Here is a 25711-nt window from a genome sequence, read left to right as displayed (position 1 = left end):
GTGGGTGATAAAGAGTACAGTGATATTTTGAGCAGATTGCCCAAGTTCATATTTGTTTGCCAAAATTTAAACACACTGGGATGGCTGCGACTAAGTAGGTCAACTTGCCTCTCCTTGATATCAATGTGAAAAGTTAGCCATGGCTTATTTTATTCAAAACATAACTATGCTTCAACAGAAGATTCCAGGGTAGTCCACAAAAGTGGGGAAACAATTCACACAATATATATACAACTATAAACAAAACAGCAACAAACTTAAGCTTCATTGATTTCGGTGGGATCTAAGCAGAACAGTCTGGATCGAAATCAAATCTTCTAATTTAGAGTTCCCGCTACCCAACATCCCTCATTACGGATGCAGTTGAATGCTGAAGGTTTGTGGTGTGTGTGAGGGATGGGAAGTTTAAAAGTAAAATATTTGACAGGTTAATGATATTTAGCGCAGTTGCCTTCTATGACACCAAGAAAACGTACAATTTAACGTCTACCCCACAAAACAGAATCCCAAGGCTACCTGTAATTTATGGCATCAATTTATCTCACCAGGCACAAAGTGCAGGAAAGTCTCTTATTTGAGGAAGAAGTGTATATTTAGATATTCAAAAGGATTTCAGGAAGCAGAAGAGCAAAAATTGTTCAAGTTTGCCAGCGACTAAAGATTCACTGGATCAAAATTTGGCATGGACCTGGGGTCAAAACTGGGATTGGGTAGAAATTATAGAGCAGGAGATGTGCCCACCCTCCTCTCTGGCCCTGGAACCAGTAAAGGGCATGTCTACTGGAGCATGGCATTTTTAGCCGGATTTACCACTGAGTACCAACCAGTCTGGGACACGGGTGGCGCTGTGGTCTAAACCACAGAGCCTAGGGCTTGCCTATCAGAAGGTCGGCAGTTCAAATCCCCGCGACAGGGTGAGCTCCCATTGCTCGGTCCCTGTTCCTGCCAACCTAGCAGTTCAAAAGCACGTCAAAGTGAAGTAGATAAATAGGTACCACTCTGGCGGGAAGGTAAACGGTGTTTCTGTGCGCTGCTCTAGTTCACCAGAAGTGGCTTAGTCATGCTGGAAACATGACCCAGAAGCCGTACGCCGGCTCCCTCAGCCAATAAAGCGAGATGAGCGCTGCAACCCCAGAGTCGTCCATGACTGGACCTAACGATCAGGGGCCCCTTTACTTTTACCAACCAGTCTGGTCCAGTGAATAGGGTTGTAGAGTGGGGTCTGGAAATTTCAATTGTCAGTTGCACTTCCTCAATCTATCATCCAGTTTCAAAGGTTTGTTGTGAAAGTGAATCAAGAGGTCATAAAGAGCCTTGCAGGACAATAAGCGCTCAAGAGGTGTAATACGTAACAATTGCAAGTTTTTGGGAGAGATGTTCTGCAGGAGGAGATTCTCAGGGGCCATTTCTCCCACAATCCTATAAATAGCAACTGATGTATTATTTGACTCATTCCTGTGTGAATTCTACATACGCGAGGTGCTTCCCTTCCTCAAGCAGTTGACGGTACTGGTTGATCTCCCCTTCCAGATGGGTCTTGATGCCAAGGAGTGTCTGGTACTCCTGGCTTTGATTCTGGATCTCATACTTAATACTGGCCAGCTCATGTTCCAGGGGCTCAACAAGGCTCACAATCTGCTGCAGCTGCATGTTGTAGCGTCCTTCTGTGTCGTTCAGGTTGTTTTGCAGAGACTGGAGCTGCAAAGCAAATACAAAGCCTTCAAGAGCAGGGGCAAAACATAGGCCTAGCTTTCTTCATTCATTCCTGCATATCAGGTGTGGGGACGATTTGACCCTTCAGATGTTGCTGAACAACTTCCATCAGCCCTAGCAAGCATGGCCAAGGGCCAGGGCTGATGGAAGATTTAGAACAGCAACATGGGGGGGGGGCAACGTGTCCCCACTCCTGTTCCACATTAGGTGTCAGGTCTAGTGTTATGTACTGAAGTTCTCACCCTGGGCCAGCAGGGGGATACTGTAGATATATTTTACTCAGGTCCACATATGCAAATAAGGGATCAAAAGTGACGTTCAGTGATTGGATAGTTACAGAAAGTTGTTACAGTTACGTTGCCCTGGAGCTCTATATAAGCAGGCTGGCTGAGCACTTCAGTTCAGTTCTGTTCTGGCCTGTGAATAAACAAGAGCTGTTTGAAGAATCGCGGTGTCATCTGATATGTTCACCCACGACTTAACATCTAGCATAGCCTTCTTTCTGGTATGGTGTGAAGCTGCATTGCACCAAAAGATCCCAACGGCTTCAAGCAACTGAGACTAGTTCTACGGAACGATGATGCAGATTTGGAAGCTGTGACTCACTAAACTGATCTGTGACTGCAGCTCAATTTCCAGGGTTTGATATTGCTGACTGAGCTCCATCACTTCTTTGCTACCGGTCCCAATCTCTTGGTCGCTCGACTTTTCTTGCTGACGAGATTCCTCCATCTGGAAAACACAAACAGAGGGCCATGAATCGGGCCTTCTGCAAGTATACACATTCCAAAACAAAGTGGGCGCAAATGAGCAGAATGTGTTGTGCAAAACAGAGGAATGGCAACTTTGCTGGATTTTCATAGTTGTTCCTATGCAGACACTTGAAATAATGGACAATTTGTTTATTTCCCCCTGCCCAAACTTAATAAATATCTAAACATGCAATGCGTATGTTACTAACCTCGTCTCAAATCTTAATGCAGTGGTACCTTGGAAGTCAAACGTAATCCGTTTCGGAAGTCCATACAACTTCCAAAATGTTTGGAAACCAAGGTGCAGGCAAGTTTTTAACATTTGATGAATTATTGTATTTTAATCTTTTGTTGGAAGCCACCCAGAGTGGCTGGGGAAGCCCAGCCGGATGGGTGGGGTATAAACAATAAAGTGTTGTTGTTGTTGTTGTTGTTGTTGTTGTTGTTGTTGTTGTTGTTGTTACGATTGGCTGCAGGAAGCTCCTGCAGCCAATCGGAAGCTGTGGAAGCCCCATCGGACATTTGGGTTCCAAAGAACATTCGCAAACCAGAACACTCACTTCCAGATTTGCGGCGTTCGGGAGCCAAAATGTTTGACTTGTAAGGCGTTCAGGTTTCAAGGCATATAAGAAGGCTGCCAGGTCAGAACAGAGGCCCATCAAATTCAGGTTCCAGTTTCCTACAGGGGCCAAACAGATTCCTATGGGAAGCCCACAAGTAAGCCATGAGCACAGTGGCACTCTCCCCTCCTGTGGTTTCAGAGTCATATAGTATTCAGAGTCACATGACCTCCAATAGAGGAAGTAGAACCTAGCCATCAGGGTTATTACCATTCTCCTCTTGCTGATAGCCTCGTCCTCTTTCAAAGCCACCCAAGCTGGTTTGCCATCCCTGCCTGCGGTGGGAGCCTGTTCCCTAGTTCAATTACACACTGGGTTTTCAACGGTTGAAGTGAGGGCACTTGGGGAAAGCACTGGGAAGGCATTGTTTTATACGCTGAGTGCTAAAGGCATGCTTACACTATAAAGCTACATCAATTTGATTCAGTTTCCTAAAGAACTTGGGAACTGTAGCTCAGCCAGGGCGCTGAACATCTTCTGATAATGATCCCTAGTGTCAGATGGCTGTTGCGGTTGCTCAAGAGTAACCAGGCAGGACTCCAACCTGTGTTTTGCAGGCTTTATTTTGGTGCAAACTATTTACAGTGAAGAGCCCCACAGCTCACGTCTGGCTCAATCGCTAGCAGAATCTGGGAGTGGTCTTTTATTGGACCTCCCCCAACATAACAGTTCCGTTACCCCCAACCCTCTCCTCCCCTCTTTGCCCCTTAGGCTACTGCGCAGGATGGGTGATGGCAAGGGCGTGTTTCCCTCCTGTCTGGCTTACTCAGGCGCGGTGTTAAGGCTCCCACCAGCATCCTCTGGTCCTTGCACCTCTTCCCCACTGGAGGTGGGGCTTTCCTCCTGGATAGCTCAGTTGGTTAGACCATGGTGCTGATAACACCAAGGTTGCAGGTTCAATCCCTGTATGGACCAGCTGCATATTCCTGCATTGCAGGGGGTTGGACTAGATGACCCTCAGGGTCCCTTCCAACTCTACAGTGCTATGATTCCTCCCTGGAAGAGGAACTGCTTTGCAAGATTTTCAGAGGCTCCCTGTAACGCAACTGTCCTTCTATTTCTCGCCTCTGAGCTGACAGCAGTTCCCTGTGACACCTAGCCTCCTGCATACAATTTGATTTCTCAAGACTTCCAGGGTGGCAAGCTGGGAAATGACGATTGAATCAATTTATGACTGTGCTACAGATTCCAGTGTTTGCTCCCCACACAGCTACGTACCTACAAATAGGCAAGCAATTGGGTACCTTTTCCTTGTGTCTGACCCCTAATGATTTAAAATTCTTTCTTTCTTTTAGAGCTGGGGTAGGCTGCGAAGAAGCATCCTTTGACCCTGTTCACTGCACTCCCGGGGTTACTCACCTTCGCCTCATACCATTGTTCGACCTCTCTGCGGTTTTGCTGAATGATCTGTTCATATTCATGTCTCAGATCATCCAGTCTCTTTTTCAGATCCTCTCCAGGCTTGGAATCAACCTCAACAGTGACATCCCCACCGGACTGGTGTTGCATACTGTTCTTTACCTGCATGTCCAAAACAAATAAACATTGAGACCCTCCCAGCACACACAGTGGGCACACTTCCTTAGGCACACTGATGTGTAAATGGTTTTCTGAGTCGGTGGATGGCGGGTCCTCATTATTGAGAGCATTTGTACCCCACTCTTCAGCCAAAAAGACTTCCAGAGTGACTCACATACAGTCAGTTAAAACAAGACAGTCCCTGTCCACAGGCTTACAATAAATAAATAAAAGACACACGAGAAAATGGACAGGGAGGGAAGAGGGGGAAACAAAACTCAGGCACCAATTCTCAAACAGCTTTTCTTATAATGACCAGCTGGCACAGTTCTAAATATTAAAGAATATTTAGAAAACTATGGAATAAAAGGAAACAACTTGGAAGAATTAGACTGATTCCGGTATTGTATAAATATAAGTTCGTAGGGAGGTAAAAAGAAACTATATAAGAAATATGTAACTGTGCGGTATAAAGTAATGGATAGAGAAAGTACAGTGAGATTAATTGGAAGTCAGTTTTAAATTTCTTCTCTATAAGTTTTATAATTGTGTTCAGTATCAGGAGTATATATGGCAATAATTATATTAATCTTATATCTTATAGTATGGTGGTTTGTTTGATTTTTCTGTTATTTGATTGATTGATTGATTGATTGTATGTTTGTTTACTTGTATGCACGTCTGTTTTCTCATAAATGTATTTATTTTAAATTAATAAAGATAGAAGAAACAGGTCAGGGGCAAGAGGGATGTGATGTAGCTGGGCTGTTACAGCAGAGGTGATGGAGTAAATTCTGCTTCCCATCTCTCCCACTGACATAGTCACATTCAAAGTGATGGAGCGTATCCCATTCAAAACAATGGAGTGTAGTTAGACTGCATCCTTCTTTGAGCTCATGTTTGACTGGGCATTGAAATGTGCAGCAATTTCACGCCCACAATTCCCAATTCTGCCAAAGCTATGCACACACTATGTGCAAAATTGATGGGTTTCTGGGGAGCCGGGGGGGGGGGATCCTTTGTGGGCAGGATCCTGAACCTTGCCTAGGAGTTAGCAGTTCTCTCCTCCGTTTTAAAGTTCCCAAGAGTTACCACCAGGCCAGAGCCGCTGTGTCCTTTATTCCCATACCTAGTGGGAAATAAGCTGCTGGTATATTCTGGGATTTCACAAAAATATTGGAAGATCCCAGCGCAGGGAGGAAGAAGATGTAAACTTCCTCTCTGAAATTTAACACGTGTCTTCCAAAGGCCTTGGATTTCGTTCCAGGCAAGAGGGGGGTGGGCGGTTCTTACTTCACTGTGGTTTTTCTTAAGATGGCTCAGCTCTTCCCGCAGGGATTCATACTCCATCTCCAGGTCAGACTTTTCCAAAGTCAGCTTATCCAAAAGTGGATGTAAACCTTGCAGATCAGCCTCTACGCTTTGGAGAAGACCAGCCTCTGTCTCATACCTAAGAAAGCCAAGGAAGTTAGTCTGAAAGGCAACAAAGGCGCAATCTGCAGCGATCCATTCTGTTTGCGGCAAAACTATTTGGTTGCTGTTGTTTCAAATGTCTCTCAGGGACCAATCCTAAATTCCAGGGATGCCAACAGGATTTCCAGAGGCTGGTACACTGGGTGTGGATTGAGCTACCTGCATCTTCTTGCCCCACCCAACCTCACTGCCATCAATTGATAGGAACTTCTGTTTCTGTACATGTGTCCAGCTTAGCCTAGCCTACCTAACTGGGTTGTTGTAAAGAGAAAAGGGGAGAGGGAGCATAATTTACACTACCTTGGGCCCCTGAGAGGAAAAGCAAGGCAGGAATGCAAGCTTCTTGTCTTAATTTACAAGGCCAGAAGTATTTAAGGTCCAGGATACCTCAAGGACTGCCTAATTCCTTACGTCTCTGCCCAGTCACAGAGGTCTTTGGGAAAGTCACTTGAACGGCCGGGAGGAAAAGCAAGATAGAAATATAAAACTGTGCGCAGCAAATGCTCAAAGCAAAACACACACATTTTGTCATCCTGATAAAATACCATTGTTTTGAAGTATAGTCTATGGGAATTTGCTGTAGCTGCAAAGATATTTAATGATTTTATGGTTTCATTTGCTGATATTGTTTATGGAACCAGAGTGGTTTAACCATCAATCCCTCTTCCCAGGGATTATTTTATACAAACATACAGTGGTACCTCTGATTACGTACCTAATTCATTCCAGAGGTCTGTTCTTAACCTGAAACTGTTCTTAACCTGAAGCACCACTTTAGCTAATGGGGCCTCCTGCTGCTGCTGCACCGCCACTGCACAATTTCTGTTCTCATCCTGAAGCAAAGTTCTTAACCCGAGGTAATATTTCTGGGTTAGCGGAGTCTGTAACCTGAAGCGTATGTAACCTGAAGCGTATGTAACCCAAGGTGCCACTGTACATACATACATACATACATACATACATACCCCACCCATCTGGCTGTGTTTCCCCAGCCACCCTGAGTGGCTCCCAATAGAATATCAATATCAACAACAACAACAGCAGCAGCGATAAAAGGTCAAACATTAAAAGCTTCCCTAAACTTGCCTTCAGATGTCTTCTAAACATTTATTTCCTTGACATCTGATGGGAGGGCGTTCCACAGGGTGGGCGCCACTACCAAGAAGGCCCTCTGCCTGGTTCCCTGTAACCTCACTTCTCACAATGAGGGAACCACCAGAAGGCCCTCGGAGCTGGACCTCAGTGTCCAGGGTGAACGATGGGGAGTTCTGGGAATAATAGCTTCATGCAGTGCTTTTTTTCTATATATATAAAAACCGCTTAGGGGTACTCTCATTTTCCTACTCATATTGAAATACTGCCCCTCAATGAGGCCAAACTTAGATTCACAAAATGTTAAAGGGTATGCGTGCCTCTGTGTACCCCCAGGAAAAAAAGCACTGGCTTTATGAGAGGAATAGGGGTCTCCTAAGAGCTCACAGCACCCTTAATAAGCTACAGTTCCCAGGATTCTTTGAGAGAAGGCATGGCTGTTTAAAGTGGTATAAGAGCATGGGTGTGGATGTGGCCTAATAGGAAGTATCTCTGTATAATGGGCTTACTTCATCTTGAAGTCATTGGCAGCCATCTTTGTGTTATCGATGTCCAGGAGCATCTTGTTACTCTCGGCCACTGCATTGACCAGCTGCAAGAAGGTAAAGGGCATACTTGGTTGCTAAGGATTCGGGACCACCATATTTCCCACAGTGAAACAAAGGGAAGAAATACCTGACGCAAATCATCACTTTTTAAAATAATAATAATAATAATCACGTATGGAAAGCTGACACTCTGATTGACATTCTGGTTGTTGCCATTAGTGCTTAACTAGATGTTATTTAAAACTTGTGGCCGCCATCGAGCCACAGCTCTTCCCCACATTCCCCACATTTAATTGAAGCAGTCGTGCTTTCCTCTAGGATACTACAAGCTGGTGGGACCTCAAGCAAGCCAATTCATTCTCCTTCTCATTCTGTAGGGTGGCATCCAACAAAGTAGATCTGCAGGTGTAAGAATTTCAACTTTCGCTATGGAGCTTCCTCTCCTACGCGCCCCACACCCTTCCCAAATCTGCTCCAGAGGAAAACTCCAAAACAGATTTAGGGAGGCTCACAGGATATAAAGGGAGGGGAGAGGTAGGGGAAGTGCTTAGAAAGTAGAGGCAATTTTTATCTCTTTTAGTATTTTAGCTTTTGTATGTTTCAAAGTAGGGTTGTTATTTTTTCTTAATTTTTTACCTTTTGCAAACCCCTCCCCCCCATCAAGCGGTACATAAATTTTATGGAAAAATACATGCAATAAAGTAAAATACTAGTTGCTGGAAACGGCAAAATGGGAGAATGTCATTGCACTCGTGGTTTTTCCACTGGCATCTATGAGAACAGGATGCTGCAAGAGGTGAGCCTTTTGCCTGTTCCAGCAAGGCCTTTATTATATTCTTATGTCCCTCCCCATTGTGATCTGAACAAAACAGACATGTCACTAAGGGTGGATCTACACATGGGGGGGGAGGACTCTATAAAAAGTAAGAAATTAAATCGTTATAACAACAGAAAAAAAACCGCTATGGAAAATCGCTTAGATTTTTTTTTTGCTCACCACCACCATCTGGTGTTGCATGTTTGTAACGCATCCAAAACACTGTTTTTTGACTAATGTAGCTGAGTCCTAGGTGCCTTAAGGAAAACGTATTCACTGGCACCAGTGAGGGTTGATATGTGACAATAATCTTCTTTAAAAAAAAAACCAATGGAAACCTTTCCCCAAGGCTCTATTCTAGTCATAGATCTGTTCCCTGATTTTTTTCTTTTTGTGAATTGTTTTTAAACACACACAAACACACAACTCACATCAAAATTGTGCACATTTTATATACATTCTACCCCTAAAGTAACACGTTTTTTAATTCTTATTTTTTAAAAAACCACTTTCCCTAAAATACACATTTCTCCATATGTATAAATCTGGAATAATTTAATATGGTTTGGTTCGCTTTAAAATGTAGACCATCTGGAGTCCTCCTTCATCCTTGCTGTTGAGCAGTTCTCACAATCCATTCACTATAATCCCCATTCTACTGGATTTGAGAAGATGTTGCCTGCTTTTTGCAGCGTTCCACAAATGACCTTCTTAGTTGGAACCCAAACAGAAGCCCCTCTCCAAGATTCAAAATTGATGGGGAAGGGCGAATGAAACTTTATTTGCGTCAGCCACCGGCCATAGCAACCAAAGAATGTTGGGAGTACGCAGAACAAAATAAAAAGTCGATTATATAAAACACTTTAGGGTCCTGAATCAGCAATCAAATAGTGGACCTTACTCAGATTGCCCCAGCTAGAAACTCTGATGGGGAAGGGCGATTACGCTACCTCGTGAGAAAGCTTGTCAATCTCGTCGTAGTAAGAGCTGTAGTCTTTCGGTGTGCCACTCTGCCCATGCTTCTGATGCCACTCTTCGATCAGGTGCTCCAGCTGGTTGTTCTCTGCTTCCAGGTTCCGCACCTGGTCGAGGTAAGAGGCCAGGCGGTCGTTGAGGTTCTGCATGGTGCTCTTCTCGTTGTTGGAGAGGAACCCAGCATCGTCGCCGCCACCAAACCCAAACCCCCCAGAGCTGCCTCCAAAGCCGCCGCCACTAAAGCCACCACCACCAAAGCCACCGCCACCAAAGCCACCGCCACCAAAGCCGCCGCCACCAAAGCCACTCCCACCACTGAAGCCACTCCCACCCCCATAGCTATGCCCACCACCAAACCCACCACCAAACCCTCCAGCCATGCCATGGCATATCCCTCCAGAGCCAGATCTTCCTCCACTATAACTTCCACCAGAAAACCCTTGATTGTTTCTCATGGAGGAAGCATTTCTCCTAGAGGAGACTGAGGAAGACCCTCCTCCTCCACCGCCACCGCCACCACCACCACCACCACCACAGGTAGAAGTCTGCTTGAAGCTAGAGATACAGCTCATCATGACGGCTCCGTGGGGATTCTGTCCAAAGCGATCTTTATTTATACCTTCTACTCCAGGTGTTTCTCCATCCTATGTGGGTTTGTCTGGCTTTATTTGCTGATCCCCGGCATGATTTGCCAAAGGAGACTGTCATTATTTCGAACAATCCCAGTCTGTGTGAGTTTGTTTGTTTGTTTAAAATTCCAACGGTGTAATTTTCACCTGGGTGGCTCCGTGTTTCGTTCTGATCACTTCCACGATTTTACACCCCAAGTGTCTCCTGCAAGTTTGGACTTAGCCTCTTTCAGCCCTGCAATAACATGAAAATTGCAGCAAGGATTATTTGAGATCTATGGGTAGAATTGCAATTTCATACAGCCTGCTTGGCCCACATAAGTGACCTCCTAGAGAGGGACTTGAAAGTTGAAACGGAAGAGTCATAAAATTGTACAGGTCAGCCTTCGCCTACCTGTGTTCTTCAGATGCTGTTGGACTCCCATCAGCACCAGGTAATCTGGCAACTGTCAGGCATGGTGGTAGTTTTAGTCTAATGACATCCAGAGAAAGAGAGAGAGCTTAATATATTTAATATTTTATTGTTTAATATATTTATCCCCCATCTTTCCCCAAAGCTGGAATTCGGGTTGGCTAACAATATTTAAAAACATCATTATGAAATACAAAGTAACAAAAACAAACTACAGTGGTACCTCGGGTTAAGTACTTAATTTGTTCCAGAGGTCCATTCTTAACCTGAAACTGTTCTTAACCTGAAGCACCACTTTAGCTAATGGGGCCTCCCGCTGCTGCCACGCCACTGGCGCAAGATTTCTGTTCTCATCCTGAAGCAAAGTTCTTAACCTGAGGTACTATTTCTGGGTTAGCGGAGTCTGTAACCTGAAGCGTATGTAACCTGAAGCGTATGTTACCCGAGGTACCACTGTAGTTAAAAACAGTAAGTAAACTAGGGCTGCCATACATTCAGAATTTCCTGGGCATAGCTGGGATTCATTCATCGAAAATGGCGTCAGGGCAGAATTTTTGAAAATGGCTGCCCATATTGGAAGTGTTGCTCAACAACTTTTGAGTCCAGATTTTCACTTTTCGAAATATGGCAACCCTGAAGGAAGCTACGTCAAAGCTCATTTAAAGCGAGCAATTAAAAACAGTTTTCCCTGATAGTGGCCCAGTTGTCAGCATCATCTGCACCTTAATTTTCAAAGGCCTGTTTGAAAAGGAAAGTCTTAGCCGGCTGGTGGAAGGACAGCAAAGAGGAGCCAGTCTGACTTCTCTTGGGAGGGAATTCCACAATATGGGAGCTGCCACTGAAAATACCCTCTCTCTCTCTCTCTCTCTCTCTCTCTCTCGCAGAGGCGCTGAGTTCCGCCCAACATGGAACATGGGTGGAGCTTGTCGCATACGCATGATGCCACACATGTGAGACACATGTACGATGTCACACACAGTGGGAGGAGGCCATGAGACCTGCTGAGGCCCGTCGCCACCATGAGGAGGTCTGATCCCACCATAGGGAGGCCAGTAGGGCCCAGTTTCCACAGGAAGGCCTGCCAATACCTGGCCCCTCAAGATGGGGGGGGGGAGCTCAACCCCGTCCCCCATACTTTGGGGGGCCAACATGTCCTCAGCCCCAGAGTTGGCACCTATGCTCTCATGCCACCACCAACCATGCCACTAATGTTGATGGGACAGAGAGAAGGTGCTCACTTGAGAATGTGAGTACCTGGGCAGGGTCATATAGGGACATATGATTTTTCAGGTAGCCTGGGCCCAAACTATTACAGTGGTGCCTTGGTTCTCAAACGCCTTGGTATTCAAACGCCTTGGTCCTCAAATGCCGAAAACCCAGAAGTAAGTGTTCTGGTTTTTGAATGTTTTTCAGAAGCCGAATATCTGATGTGGCTGTCGGCTATTGTCTGCCGGGCGCCTACATCAATCAGAAGCTGCACCTTGGTTTTTGAACATTTCAGAAGTCAAACAAACATCCAGAATGAATTAAGTTTGGCGTTTTTGTTTCTGCTATTTATTTTGCATTTTTTGTTTTTAAGGCTTTTTCGGTTAATTTGTTTTTGCGAATGTGTGGAACTCAGTTCAGCTACTGATTGATTGATTGATTGATTGATTGTGTGACTGTGGAAATGAATACCCCCCCATCCAAACAATGACTATCATCAGCACATGTAAGGGGGGGAAATAATTTTAATTTTTATCACCTACAATACTGTCTTATTTATTTCATAGTACAGTACATTGATTATTGCTTTCCTTTTATGTATCAGTGGTCTGGTTAGATAGTAAAATTCATGTTAAATTGCTGTTTTAGGGGTTGTTTTTAAAAGTCTAGAATGGATTAATTTGTTTTGCATTAATTTATATGGGAAAGCGCGCCATGGTTTTGGAAAGCTTTGGTTTCGGAACGGACTTCTGGAACGGATTAAGTTTGAGGACCAAGGTACCACTGTATACCCAGCTTTTCAGATAAGATTGGCTCCCTGAGTGAGTTACAATTAAAAGTCCCCAGAGATACAATGTAAATAAACAAGTGTGGTTTTGCAAGTGGTGGAGAAAAGAGGAGGGGAGCTGAGGTTTAGGTGTTCTCCAAGCCTATTATGCATTGCTGATTGACAGAATGATTGCTAGCTTGGATACTCTTTGGGTGGCCTGTTCTATAAGGCTGGGGCCATGACAGCAAAACGAAAGCCCTGCTCTAAAGCAACTTCCTTGGCTAACGTGATGCTGAAACTAAGCACCCACATGAAATTCTTGAGGAGGAGGGTTCTGGATTCCTGATCATTTCTCCTGTCAGGATTCTTTCCGAGAGAGCCACGTGGGTGCCTAGTTTCTGCTTGCAAAGGAATCACTCCAAAAGCATTCATATGCAAATTGCATCTTTTGTGAGAAAGAACCCCCCAGTCTCAGATTCCCCATTTGGAAAATGTGCTTAAAAGTATTTATCTTCTCCTCAGAGCTACTGTGGGTGTGAATGAGCTGAAGAGTGCTCAGCATTATATATTAATATAAGAATGGTGTTGTCAAATCAAGACATGATGGAAAGCCTGAGAAGGGCAATGGGAAAGTTTCATGTTACAGTGGTACCTCAGGTTAAGAACTTACCGTATTTGTCGCCCTATAAGACGCACTTTTTCCCCTCCAAAAATGAAGGGGAAATGTGGGTGCGTCTTATGGGGCGAATGCAGGCTTTCGCTGAAGCCTGGAGAGCGAGAGCGGTAGGTGCGCACCGACCCCTCTCGCTCTCCAGGCTTCGCGGACCTCTCCTCAAGCAGCGGGAACGTTCCCGCTGCTTGGGGAGAGTTGCCGGCATCCCGAAGCCTGCGCGCGCTGATCTCAGCGCGTCCAGGCTTCGCGGACCTCTCCTCAAGCAGCGGGAACGTTCCCGCTGCTTGGGGAGAGTTGCCGGCATCCCGAAGCCTGCGCGCGCTGATCTCAGCGCGTCCAGGCTTCGCGGATCTCTCCCCAAGCAGCGGGAGCCACCGCTGGGCTCCCACGGCTTGCAGAGAGCTGCCTGTTTGGGGGCTGGGGTCGGGGGAAGCTCGGGCTGCCCCAGCCGCGCGCCTGGGGGGGAAATAATTTTTTTCCCTTTATTTCCCCCCCCCAAAAAAAAACTAGGTGCGTCTTATGGGACGGTGCGTCCTATAGGGCGAAAAATACGGTAATTTGTTCCGGAGGTCTGTTCTTAACCTGAAACTGTTCTTAACCTGAAGCACCACTTTAGCTAATGGGGCCTCCTGCTGCCGCTGCACCTCCGGAGCACGATTTCTGTTCTCATCCTGAAGCAAAGTTCTTAACCCGAGGCACTATTTCTGGGTTGGCGGAGTCTGTAACCTGAAGCATATGTAACCTGAAGCGTCTGTAACCTGAGGTATCACTGTACTGCGCACATGTGAAGCTTTTCCAGTTAAGTGGGCGACATGTGCTTCCTGGAAGCGGCCCACTTTTTCTGCTAGATGAAGACTGGGAGAGAGTGGGAGACTCAGCCTTCCTTAACTTGCTGCCTTTCCAGTGCTGCTGGACTACGACTCCCATCATCCCTGGCCATTGGCCATGTTGACTGTGACTGATAGGAGTTGGGGTCCAATACAACTGAGTCCTCTGCAATGGAGGGATTCTTATTTTGTCTGGGGCTCTCGGGAAGACCAGTGCTCTCCCTCAGGAAGTAGTGATGACTACTAACTTGGATGGCTTTGGGTGGAAAATTCATGGAGAAGACTATCAATCGCTAGTTGCCATGACGGCAATCGTCTGCTTCCAAGGTCTGAGGCTGGAATGCTTCTAAAAGCTGGTTGGTGGAAGCTGCAGTAGGGCAGAGTGTTTTTGTGCTCAAGTCCTGACTGCTGGTTTTCTGTGGGTATCTGGCTGGCCACTGGATGCTGGCCTAGATGGGCCATTGGCTGATCCACCAGGGGCCTTCTTGTGTTCTTCTGTGGTTCTTCTAACCTTCCCAAGAACAGAGGAATCTATGGAGCAGAGGTGAAACTGAAGGCTGGAGATGTTGTTGATGATGATCATCATCATCATCTTGCTGTTATTGTAGTTGTTACAGTGGTACCTTGGGTTACATATGCTTCAGGTTACAGGCGCTTCAGGTTACAGACTCCGCTAACCCAGAAATAGTACCTCGGGTTAAGAACTTTACCTCAGGATGAGAACAGAAATCATGCGGTGGTGATGCAGCAGCAGCTGGAGGCCCTACTAGCTAAAGTGGTACCTCAGGTTAAGAACAGTTTCAGGTTAAGAACGGACCTCCAGAACGAATTAAGTACTTAACACAAGGTATCACTGTACTTGCCTTTCTTCACTGCTCATCAATTTTTGGGAAAGGGCAGTCACACTTGTCCTCAATAGCCCTCAAAATCATGGAACTGTCCAGGGATCATAAGGAGAGTCATGATCAGAAGAGTCTTTGAGCTGGTTAGTTGACATGAAATGGTCATTATGGCTTTAAATGACACACAGCAGCCACTGTTTGTCCTCACGTGGCTGGAACCTGTGACACCTACCATCACTGTGGCTTTCACCTTCAGTTTGTGTATATTTTTAACCTTTGGAATGACAAAAGTAGCTTCAGCAAATCTGTATATGCTCCACTTGAGATCTTGATCACATTCCTGCAGGACTGCCCCCCTGTTCCCCATGGGGACACTCAACAACCTGCATAAAGTTTTAGCATTTGGACAGATAATAGCCAGGTAATAACAATCTGGCTCTTTTAAAGACCTGTGTTTTATATATATCCTGTACAGTGCATCACCTGAAGCAGCTGGTTTTAAATCAGTAGATGACTTCAGCAGTGCCTTCACCTACCTAGGCAGTGTGTTTAGAAAAGCTGTCATAATTATATTTTGGAAGCGTGCTGCAGATGATTTGTGGTCATGCTTCGTTGTCATTGGGTGTCTGCCTGGCACTGAGCGGCAAGATTTACCTGTTGCTACTACAAGAAACTTCCTGGCTGCACAAGACTTGGTTTGTGTTTCCAGGCTGTGGTTAGACTAAAATAGTTTGAGAAGTCTTGGTGAGCACATACTTGAAAAGTGCACTCCAGCTAATCGGTCAAAGAAAACCCAGGCAGGCGCTGCAACCTTTCACATCCATGTTTCAAAACACAAGGGAACGCGGAAATGTTTCCTACTCTAAAGTAAGGTCGCCTCCAGACTGTCAATGCTTTGGAAGAGGGATTCGAGAGGATGCCAGGGTTTTAGGTTTGTGCAATTAAAGTGGATTAAAGAGTTCAGTCACCTTGGTGCAGGTGTTTTGTTTGCAGTTAGGAAACTGATGAGGACATGTACTGAAATGTGTGGGATGAGCAAACAATTAATGAGAAGATGTGCAAACACTTTGCAGGCTGATCAGGAGGGATGTGTGATGGATGCTCATTGTGGTACAACCTCATTGCAAACAGATCAGAACAAATGCTCAGTAAAGACTGGAGACAGAGAGAGAGAGAGAGAGAGAGAGAGAGAGAGAGAGAGAGAGAGAGAGAGGTGGAATAATAGAATCCTTGAGCTGGAAGGAACCCTGAGGATCATTTAGTCCAGTGTTTCCCAAACTTGGGTCTCCAGCTGTTTTTGGACTACAATTCCCATCATCCCTGACTGCTGGTCTTGTTAGCTAGGGGTGATGGGAGTTGTAGTCCAAAACCAGCTCGCGACCCGAGTTTCCTTCTGTTTGTAAACACAAATGTTCTGTATCTGAGGGGTTGTGTAGGGCTGCTTCTGCCTGATGTTCCAGGCCATATGATGTGATTGGCTTTACAGCGGTACCTCAGGTTAAGTACTTAATTCATTCTGGAGGTCCGTTCTTAACCTGAAACTGTTCTTAACATGAAGCACCACTTTAGCTAATGGGGCCTCCTGCTGCCGCTGCACCGCCGCTGCACGATTTCTGTTCTCATCCTGAAGCAAAGTACTTAACCCAAGGTAATATTTCTGGGTTAGCAGAGTCTGTAACCTGAAGCATATGTAACCTGAAGCGTATGTAACCCGAGGTACCACTGTATATGTTTTGAGTATTTCCTTCCGTTCCACTTCTTGTTTTCTTTTATTAGCGCCGCTTTCATAGCGCTTACTCGTTTTAATTTTTGCAAAAAGTCACAATTAAGTATTACTGCGATTCACAGCGACATGTAAATGAGTCCTCACTTGCTCTCAGAATGTGTGCTGCAATGATAGGCAGCGATCAGAGCCCTTGTATTGCTTCATAGTTGACTTTACCATTTGATTCTGAGGAGCTTTAAAGCTTCCACGAACTTTACTCAACAGTAAGCTAGCACTTGTGTGACTGTTACACAGTCTTAGACACATATGTCATGTGCTTCACATTACTGCGCAACTGGGCTCTGACAGAAAACTCTGCCTGTTTTCTTAAGAAAAGAAAATGGCAAGAAGCCAAGCCCCCCCCCCAACACATACTTCATTTATGCTCAGCCCATATGTAAATCTGCTGCTGCTACTGCCAGCCTTAGTATAACAGGGTCTTAAAAGCAGAACTAGCCCCCCACCCAGGAAGTAAGATGAAATGATTGCCGCCTCCATGCCCGCACAGCTGCTGTGGCCCGAGCCCCTGAAGCTTTTCCTCCAGCTGTGTTTCCCCTGCCTCTGCATGGAGAGAGATGAGCAAGCAAAGTCTTGCATGCACTTCCCTTTTACTAAGAATTCCAGCAAAAGGCAGGCCTTCCTCTCCAGCCTTGCTTCCTGGTTTCCCCTCCCCGACTCCGCTTCTTACGGCAAGGAGAAACCAGCAAGCAAAGTCTTCCTTCCCGCGTGTGTTTAAACGGTGGGGCTGACTTACAAGTAAGTCTTCTGCTTCCCTCTACTCTCCTACTCTTGACTCCTCCCACCCCCCCTCGTAAATAAACCTCCTGCGTTTCAGTTGATCTGCTTTTAAGTGCAACGTGTGCTTCTCTCCCAGACAGTGGCGTAGCGTGGGTTGTCAGCACCCGGGGCAAGGCAAGTAATTTGCGCCCCCTAACCCATGGATTTGCGCCCCCTAACCCATGGATTTGCGCCCCCTAACCCTAACTCCCAGATGTTGCGCCCGGTGTGGCCGGCCCCCCCTGCACCCCCACGCTACGCCACTGCTCCCAGATGTTGAGCATTCACAGCTCCCTGGATCTGCTGCTGGTGTTGGCTGCTTTCTCTCCCCTGCAAAAACAAAAACCCTTAGTTTTCTGGGTTTGGTTTGGTTTGGTTTGGTTTTTGCTGCCACTGCTGTGCAAAATACAGAAAACTAAGCTGGAGGGCAGCCAACACTCCCTCCTTTCCTCTTCCTGAACTGTATTTTGTTTTAAACTGTATATTGAGTGAGAGAAGTCCCATATGCAACAGCAATGCAGTTTATGCAAGGACGGCAAAGGCTTCCCTGGGGCTCCGGTGTTAGAACTGGAACAGCCATGCCCTTCCTGATAGGCAGGGGGCAGCAGAAGCCCCTGCCACCTATCAGGAATCAGATCCTAGCCTGCAACCTGCTTTGGCCAATGGGGGTGCAGGCTGGGACTTGGGCTGTGACAGGGCGAAGCCGGCATAGCCAACGTTAGGCTTCCCTCAGATCCGCCCCTTGCCCATTTAAGCAGCCCGCACTACCTGCTCCTTCCCTTGCCAGTTTTCCCCACCCACCTACCCTTGGTTTAAGCTGATAGTCAATGATGTTGTTGTGACTACGGTGGTCGCTGTACTTTAAGGGGCCCGGTAGGAATTTGCCCACCTGGCTAATTGGCACTGACCTGGTGGTTTTGCCTATCTCATGGCAATCGTCACAACTGGTTGGGCATTGGGGCAATCCTTTGTTTTGGATGGAGGGGAGGTTGTATGCTGGGGTATCCCATTAAAGAGATCTGGGGGGAGTGGCCATGTCCGCATGCCCAGGTAGAGCCAGGGCTGAAAGCACTCCCGCAGATGGCGGTCCCTGCGGGGGTCACCCTACTGGATGGTCACCTTAGGAACCCCCACCTGGATTGACCACGTGTCACTTTCAGCCAGCAGGCCGGAAGTATTTACTGTATTGCCCTGTGTATAAGACATTTTTTTTATTTTAAAAAATGTTTAAAATTGTGGGTCGTCTTATACACAGATAGTGCAGAGGAGGGACGGGCGATTGGTAGCAGCCGCGAGCAGGAGATTGTCAGCAGCGATTGGGCAGTTGATTGGTGGCTGAGTCAAGGCCTGCTGATGATTAGCTGCGGCAGCGGCAATTGGGCAGGCGATTGGTGGCTATGGCGAAGCATGCGATTGGCAGCGGCGGTCAGGTGGGTGAGCGATTGGCGGCAATCCACCCCCCAAAAAAGCTTAACAACTCTGAGCAATCACTACCCATTTCCTTAATTTGGGGTCTTATACACGGGGGTGGTGTTATACATGGAAAAATACAGTAGATTGCCCCATGCCCAAGCCAAACCTCTTTCATCTGTATTCGATAAAGTTGTGGCTGGTTTTGACCCCAAACCAGTCTTATTGGTCTTTTATTTATATGGGTTGGGATATGGGGAGGCTGTTGCCTGGTCCCACAGTAGTAGGCACTGTAACTCTTCAATGCTAACCTCCAAAGATGCACTCCTTCACTGTCTCCCAAGACAGGCGGATGCTATCAACAGTTGTTTGCTATAAGAAATAAGCTTGACTCTGACGTCTGTGTGTAGGACCCTTAACAAACTACAATCCTTGGATTGTGCAATTTTCAAATTCACTTCAGGTGCCACAATGACCTAAACACACCCACACACCCTTGCTTACAAGGACTGACCAAGCTCAGCATTTGAGAATGCTTTCAGTTTGAATCAGGAAGAGTTGTATTCAAATCCTCTGTCAGTCATGAAGTTCACTGTGCTTCGAATTCACAGGACGGAGGTGAGGATAAAGTGGTTGAAAACTACCCAGTTTGGCATGGAAAGCTTAGAGGACCCACCAGTCAGGAAGTGAGACAATAATTTTTATCTTGAGAACAGAATAACCACAGGAAACTCCTGACTCCAGCCAGATGAAATCAAGCCTAAACGTCACAACGAAACAATCTACACAGAATTTACGTTGCCCTGGGCTCTTCATGGAGAATCCTGGGAACTGTAGCTCAGTGAGGTGAGCACCTCTGACAAACTACAGTTCTCAGGATGACTGTTAAAATGGTATAAGAGTGATTTAAAAGTATGGTGTGGATGTAAACAGACTGGAAATTCCTGCAATGTGTTTTTGACACATTATGTTAGAGCTCACTCTGTCCTGGTGAAGCGAGGTCAAACCACATGGGGTGGTGGAGATTAGTGATCTGATCCATATCTTCTTTTAATGTTAAGCAGATGAAAGGAACACCAAACTTGATCTGGAGAGAGGGGTGTTTCACTTTTCACCATGCTGTTTTCCTGATTTATTTATTTTTTTAAAACCATGCAATTAATCAAGATGTCAGTGATAGGATGAGGGAGTTGCACAAGCCTACATTCCCCTGCCATGGGGCAACCAGGAGGCGGGCTATATTCAAATCAGGGAAATGGCAAGGGGGAAAGAGTTAAAGCACATATTCTCCCAGGGCTGCAGCTGTGTATAGGCGCAGAGCTGCTTTAAAGTAAAAAATAAATAAATGGGGAGATCTTATCACTGTTCTCCAGCAACATGTGTGGTTTGCCTCATAAGATATCCAAAAACGTGTTGCTGAGGGTGGTATGCAAAAACACAGTGTCAAACAGCTGCTGTCTGTCACCCAATACCTGCTCAAACAGAAAGGTTTATTGATGCTTTGTACCTCTGTCAGAAGAGAACTGTGGACCTGTTATAGGTAATACAGTGGTACCTCGGGTTACAGATGCTTCAGGTTACAGACTCCGCTAACCCAGAAATAGTACCTCGGGTTAAAAACTTTCCTTCAGGATGAGAACAGAAATCGTGCGGTGGCAGCGGGAGGCCCCATTAGCTAAAGTGGTACCTCAGGTTAAGAACAGTTTCAGGTTAAGCATGGACCTCTAGAACGAATTAAGTTCTTAACGCGAGGTACCACTGTATTCCTTGATATTTGAGCTTAGTGTCCTTTCTCCTTTTGATATTCTGCCATTATTAAGAAGATGCACTTCAATAGTCTTAAGAATTTCAAAGTGCGTACAGGGATATAATCTTTCTCTAGAGCAGAAGTGGGCAAATCAGGATCTACTCTTTGTACACACATTTTATTTTTTATTTTTATTCTAGAACCAATGGAGACTGAGCACTTGTATCCCCACACACACAGACATAGTCCACACACTGTCTAGATCTATTGCATATTTTTTGCCCGTGAAAAGTGTGTCTTCAGAAGCTCATTGCATTCTGGAAATAAAAGCTGATTGCAGATTGATTCTGTATTACCCCACAGCCTGTCCATTTAAAAACAGGTGAATGTATCCACAACTACTCAATGATGTGGGCATATATCAATATCACCTCCTCCACATCCTTCTTCTGGGGCATTTGCAGGGAGGAAAAGGATTTTTTCAAAAGCACACAGACAGGTCCTGGGCACACAGATCCTGGGCAGCAGGATCTAGAATCACTCTTGACTGAAAGCAGCATACTGGATGGAGAAAAACTACATTTTTTGCGCTACATACAAGTTGGTGTGTATCAATCAAAGAGATACTGGAAGATGCCTTATTGGTATTGCAGAAAACCAGTAAGGTTTCTGTCTCTCAATTGCTGAACCACTGTAATGACAAAATGACTTGTTCTTAGGCTGCCAAAATGGGGGCTTGTAACCAGGAGTGGACTTCTGTGTCGGAAAGGACTGTGAACTTAGTTCAGTTCTGGAAGTGAAAGCAAATTCCTAGGCTCAGGATATGATCAAAGGCATCCTGTTCTATAATTCCAGCTGCCTGTATTTTGCATTTGGTTGGTTGGTAGCACTTGGCATTTTAGCAAAAGATGGGAGTAGATCTGGCAAGCCTGAAATTTGTGCATCCATGTTACATTTTATAATGTGTGTGTGTTTAACATTTGCATCTGCTATATAATGTGTATGAGAATCTTTGGGCTCCTCCAGACATCCTTTTTATTGCACATTCATGCTGATTTGTGTTCATAACGCTATTGCAATCCCACTTTTAATACTGTTTGCACCTGTAAAAGTGTTGGGGGTGGTCACACAGCTTCATTTCTAATAGTGCACACCCTGTAGTTTCTTGCTAACACCCCGTAACCCCTTTAAACCACAAATATTCTGGTTTATTTTTGTCCTGCTCTTGTTGCGCTATAGCTCCACCAGACCCTAATAATGTGTTAGCATTGGGGACACATTGCAGAATGAATCCCCCACTAATGGGCTATTCTTGTGTCAATAACATCTTACAGAATACACTCACAATAAAACACCAGTCTGGAGGGCCACCTTATGTGGCGGTATCAGCAGACAGGCCCAGCTATTGGACAGAAGGGATATTTGTCCAAATTGTTGAGTTTGCAAGAGGCACACCTATATCTCAAATGTATTTGTTTATCCCAGCCTAGAATATCTTGAGTGTTGCCTGCTGATTCTCTAGTGGACTACACCATTTCAACAGCTCCTCGTGTTTGTCAATAAACCCAGCAGCACCCACTGGCCTCGTTTGTTCTGGAGTGTTGAACATCTCTCATGCACTACCTTCCCAATATGCCTCCCTTTGTGCTTTTGACTGATGCTCATTTAGATGGCTGTGTTATTGCAGCAAGATTTAGCAACTTTTACAGAGGTTTTGTCCCCTTCCGCCTCATTGCTCAACACAAACCATGACGTCAGTCTCTCACCCACACAGCCAGCCAACACCCAAAGTGCCATCTCCAGTCACTGCAGTTGAAAGCTGGGATAAGTGAAGCCAAGTACATATAATGTATGGTTCGATTCCGCTGAAGTCACTTCCAAGGAAATGCCTTTGAAAGTAATGGCTTCCATCGAACTGTTATATATGACTTCCTGTCTTCCCTGTCTGTATCTCTCAGGTGAGTGAACCGCAGCTAACGCGTCAATGAACGGAAGCCCCGCCTGCAGTCTTTCCTATGAAAGCCAGCCCTAGGCCGAGATCAGGAGATGAGATGGGGCAGGGAAACTTCATGGGGACACTGGTGCTGTTGCTTGTCACCCTCATTGGGGCTGTCAGAGGAGCCACGCTGACTCTTCCTCGCCCATCAAACGTGAGTTATACCCTCAATGAAACACGCTGCCAGCTGGATGTGGTGTGGACTCCTGTAAGAATGGAAGGGGCCTGCGATGTAAAGTATCAGAGTGGTATAAGGACCGATGGAGTTTGGGTCGTGGAGCGGATTCATACAAACCACTCCCGGACAGTGCAGGTACCTCTGGGTAAAGAAGTTGTTTTTGGAGTCAGAACGAAATGTCAGAAAGAACAGAGCCAGAAAGGAGAGTGGCTTAATATCTCTCTTCCACAAAACGGTGTTCCAGGTACAGGACCGGTTAATGTCAGCTGTGTTTGGCATATGGAGAGATCCCTGGAGTGCTCATGGCTTCGTGGAGAGAATGCAAGTCGTGACGCAAACTACAGCTTGACTTTGTGGATCCCAGAACTCAGAAGAGAACAGCCATGCACCAATTACACAAAGCAAGGTGGTGCCTTTCGATGTGCATTTGACTTGAAATATGAATGGATAGAACTTAGCATTTCATTACAAGGCAATTCCAAGGACATTCAACCTGTGTGTATCCTTAGCAAAATGTCGGGAGAAGTTGGATTTCCAGTCAGACTGAAGACTCCATCGATTGTAAACATCACAAAGAACAATGGAGATGTTTTTTTGAACTGGACTAAACCATCCCTATGGAGCGGCATGAACTATGAAGTAGAAATTAATAACTCTGAATCAGAGATACAGCCAACTCACAATACTAATATATCAATCAGTCTCAAGCCTAAGGCACGCCACACTTTTCGAGTGAGAGCAAAGTTCTACAATAGTGGGGAAGTCTGGACCAGTGATTGGAGCGAGGTGGTGGACTGGGATGAGAGAGACCACACATTATATATCCCATACATTCTCGCTCCGTTATGTGTGGCCGTCCTGACTGTTGTTTTTCTCATTTACCGGAAACGGATTAAAGAGATGATTCTGCCTACAATTCCTGAGCCTAGAAACTTCCTGGAACGAATGTTTGACGGGGAAAGCGAAGACTATTCGAAAGTCAAATCTGTCCCAGAAGACCCCAAATTAAGCTGAGCAAATCCATTGTATCCATGCAGCCTTCTTAGGGGAGCCAACTTGAATAAAATATTGTGGGGGCTCAGGTAAGCCCCACCCTGCATAATCGATCACAAGACATGACGAGTGCACACCATTTGAATGGCAATGCCCATCAACTTTTTGGGGGGAACCCCTCAAATATTTTATTGGGGGCACTGAAGTGACCTTGGCCTCTTAAGAGTTGGCTCCTATGCTTCACATTATGGGATCTGAGGAGAGCAGATGACTCTCCTTGCCTGAAATGTTTTCTGATCTTTAGGGACAGTGAGCGATGCTCCTAACTGATGAACCATCTCAATCAGCTGGTGGACAGTTTTGCTGCCCTGGGTTCCTTCGTGAGGAAAAGTGGGATATAAGTTCAATGAACAAAGTAGTCTCCCAAATTGTTAGCCTGAGGGCGAGGGCATGTCCTCTGGTAATGGAAGGGAACGACTTGAAAGAAGGAGAGAAAGAATAGAGAGGAGAGCACTCCACCAGCTGTCCCTGTCCTGATGCCCTTCTGATCTTGCTGGACTACAGTTCCCATTATCCCTGCCCAACAGCCACACACTATTTGGGGCTGATGGGGGTTGTAGTCCAAAATACCTGGATGTCACCAGGTTGGGGAAAGATGAACCATAGTTATGTACATCTTGTTGTGTGCATTGAAAGAAATTGAGGAGTGCTCCTTGGTGGCTAGGCAGGGTGCTCATGGGATGTCTCCAGCCCTCCAGGTGTCAGGAGAACACAGCGCACCTGTCTTGTTGCGTGGGTGGCAAGCAAGTGTTGCAGGTCAGCGTGGGCGATGTGATTCATGTCCACAAATGCAAACTTGGACAACTAATCTTTGCCTCCTCCAAGTGGTTGGAGTGGGTAGCTGCAGTTCCTCGTCTTGTTTCTACCAGCCCCATCTTGAGGTTGTTGGAATGGGTTGGTCTTTTAAATGAAAGGACTGGTGTTCTGCTGTCCCTCAAGGCAGATGGTTTAAATACGCCTTCACCCCGGTATGGCTCCCTTTCATCACATACACAGCTCAACAAGACAATGACAAAAATCCACCAACAGCATACAGATCAATATGGCTAACCTGACTCAAAACACCCACCCACCCCACTCACACATGAAAACAAAGATCACCACAAATGAACAACCACACCCTAGGCCAACCCCAACCTCTCTCATCACCAAAGGAACACAAGTGAACAGCAGAGAACCTGCACAAGCGACGCTGACACAAAACCCCACATATATTAAGTAAAGTAGAAATATCGCCACCCGGCCCCACCCCCCACCTCTCCCCCCTCCACCTCTCCCCCCCTTTTCTTCCTAATGTCTCAACAAACAAAACTGATCAGTAAAAAATGTTACTTGAGAGAGAGAGAGAGATTGCACATACTTTTGTAAACCAAGAAAATCTTTAATAAAAATACATATTTTTTTTAAAATGAACTCTATATGCAATAGGTTTATGTGGACACCACCTAGTGGGCAAATGGGAAAAGTGATTCTTTAGAAAAGTTGGAAGTGAGCATGCTCTGTGCCTGTGATTACGGGAATAATTAGAAAATGGACACCAGACCGAGAACTGTGTCAAAACAAACCAAGAAATAAAACCAGCTATTTTTCCATCTTCCTGGTGTGGTCTGCGTACGTTACACTCTCAGCTATGCTCTGTAGATCAGGGCCTAGTTTATAAACTAGTATGAGACTAGTTAGAACACATAAGAGTTTAAAAGAAAATTCCTGGGATGAAATTTGTACAGTATTCACTACAATTAGTATTTATGCATATGTGGAAGGTAGGTGAGATTCTCAGGCCAGTTCTCATCATTTAAAATTCCATGCTGAGTTGGACACTCATGAGGCTGTTACCTTCAGGTATCTTTGAATCAGTTGTTTGGCATAGTTCGCTCACTTTATTGTACAGAACTCCTTTTCAATTTCAAAGTAGAATT

The 25711-nt window shown here is 45.7% G+C and overlaps 1 protein-coding gene and 1 pseudogene across 2 annotated transcripts in view; one reads left to right on the top strand and one right to left on the bottom strand.

Moving 5' to 3' along the window:
• The window catches only part of LOC308571661 (uncharacterized protein), a 44580-nt gene that overhangs the window by 2700 nt on the left and 16169 nt on the right, over positions 1 to 25711 (bottom strand). The window contains exons 8-14 of the mRNA XM_081167309.1: positions 18214 to 18374; positions 9484 to 10152; positions 7678 to 7760; positions 5897 to 6053; positions 4445 to 4606; positions 2320 to 2445; positions 1475 to 1698 (exon numbers count right to left, since the gene is read on the bottom strand). Coding sequence (XP_081023435.1) covers positions 1475 to 1698; positions 2320 to 2445; positions 4445 to 4606; positions 5897 to 6053; positions 7678 to 7760; positions 9484 to 10152; positions 18214 to 18374 — 1582 coding nt within the window. The remainder of the gene's footprint in view (positions 1 to 1474; positions 1699 to 2319; positions 2446 to 4444; positions 4607 to 5896; positions 6054 to 7677; positions 7761 to 9483; positions 10153 to 18213; positions 18375 to 25711) is intronic.
• LOC308571126 (interleukin-13 receptor subunit alpha-1-like) lies at positions 17052 to 25386 on the top strand (annotated as a pseudogene). Its single transcript, XR_014013389.1, has 2 exons — positions 17052 to 17387; positions 22524 to 25386. The product of XR_014013389.1 is annotated as an interleukin-13 receptor subunit alpha-1-like (transcript).

The sequence above is a fragment of the Podarcis bocagei genome (assembly GCF_964188305.1).
Source record: "Podarcis bocagei genome assembly, chromosome: 13".
Taxonomy (NCBI): Eukaryota; Metazoa; Chordata; class Lepidosauria; order Squamata; family Lacertidae; genus Podarcis; species Podarcis bocagei.
The sequence above is the reverse complement of the archived record's forward strand: the minus strand, read 5'-3'. Positions and strand labels throughout refer to the sequence as shown.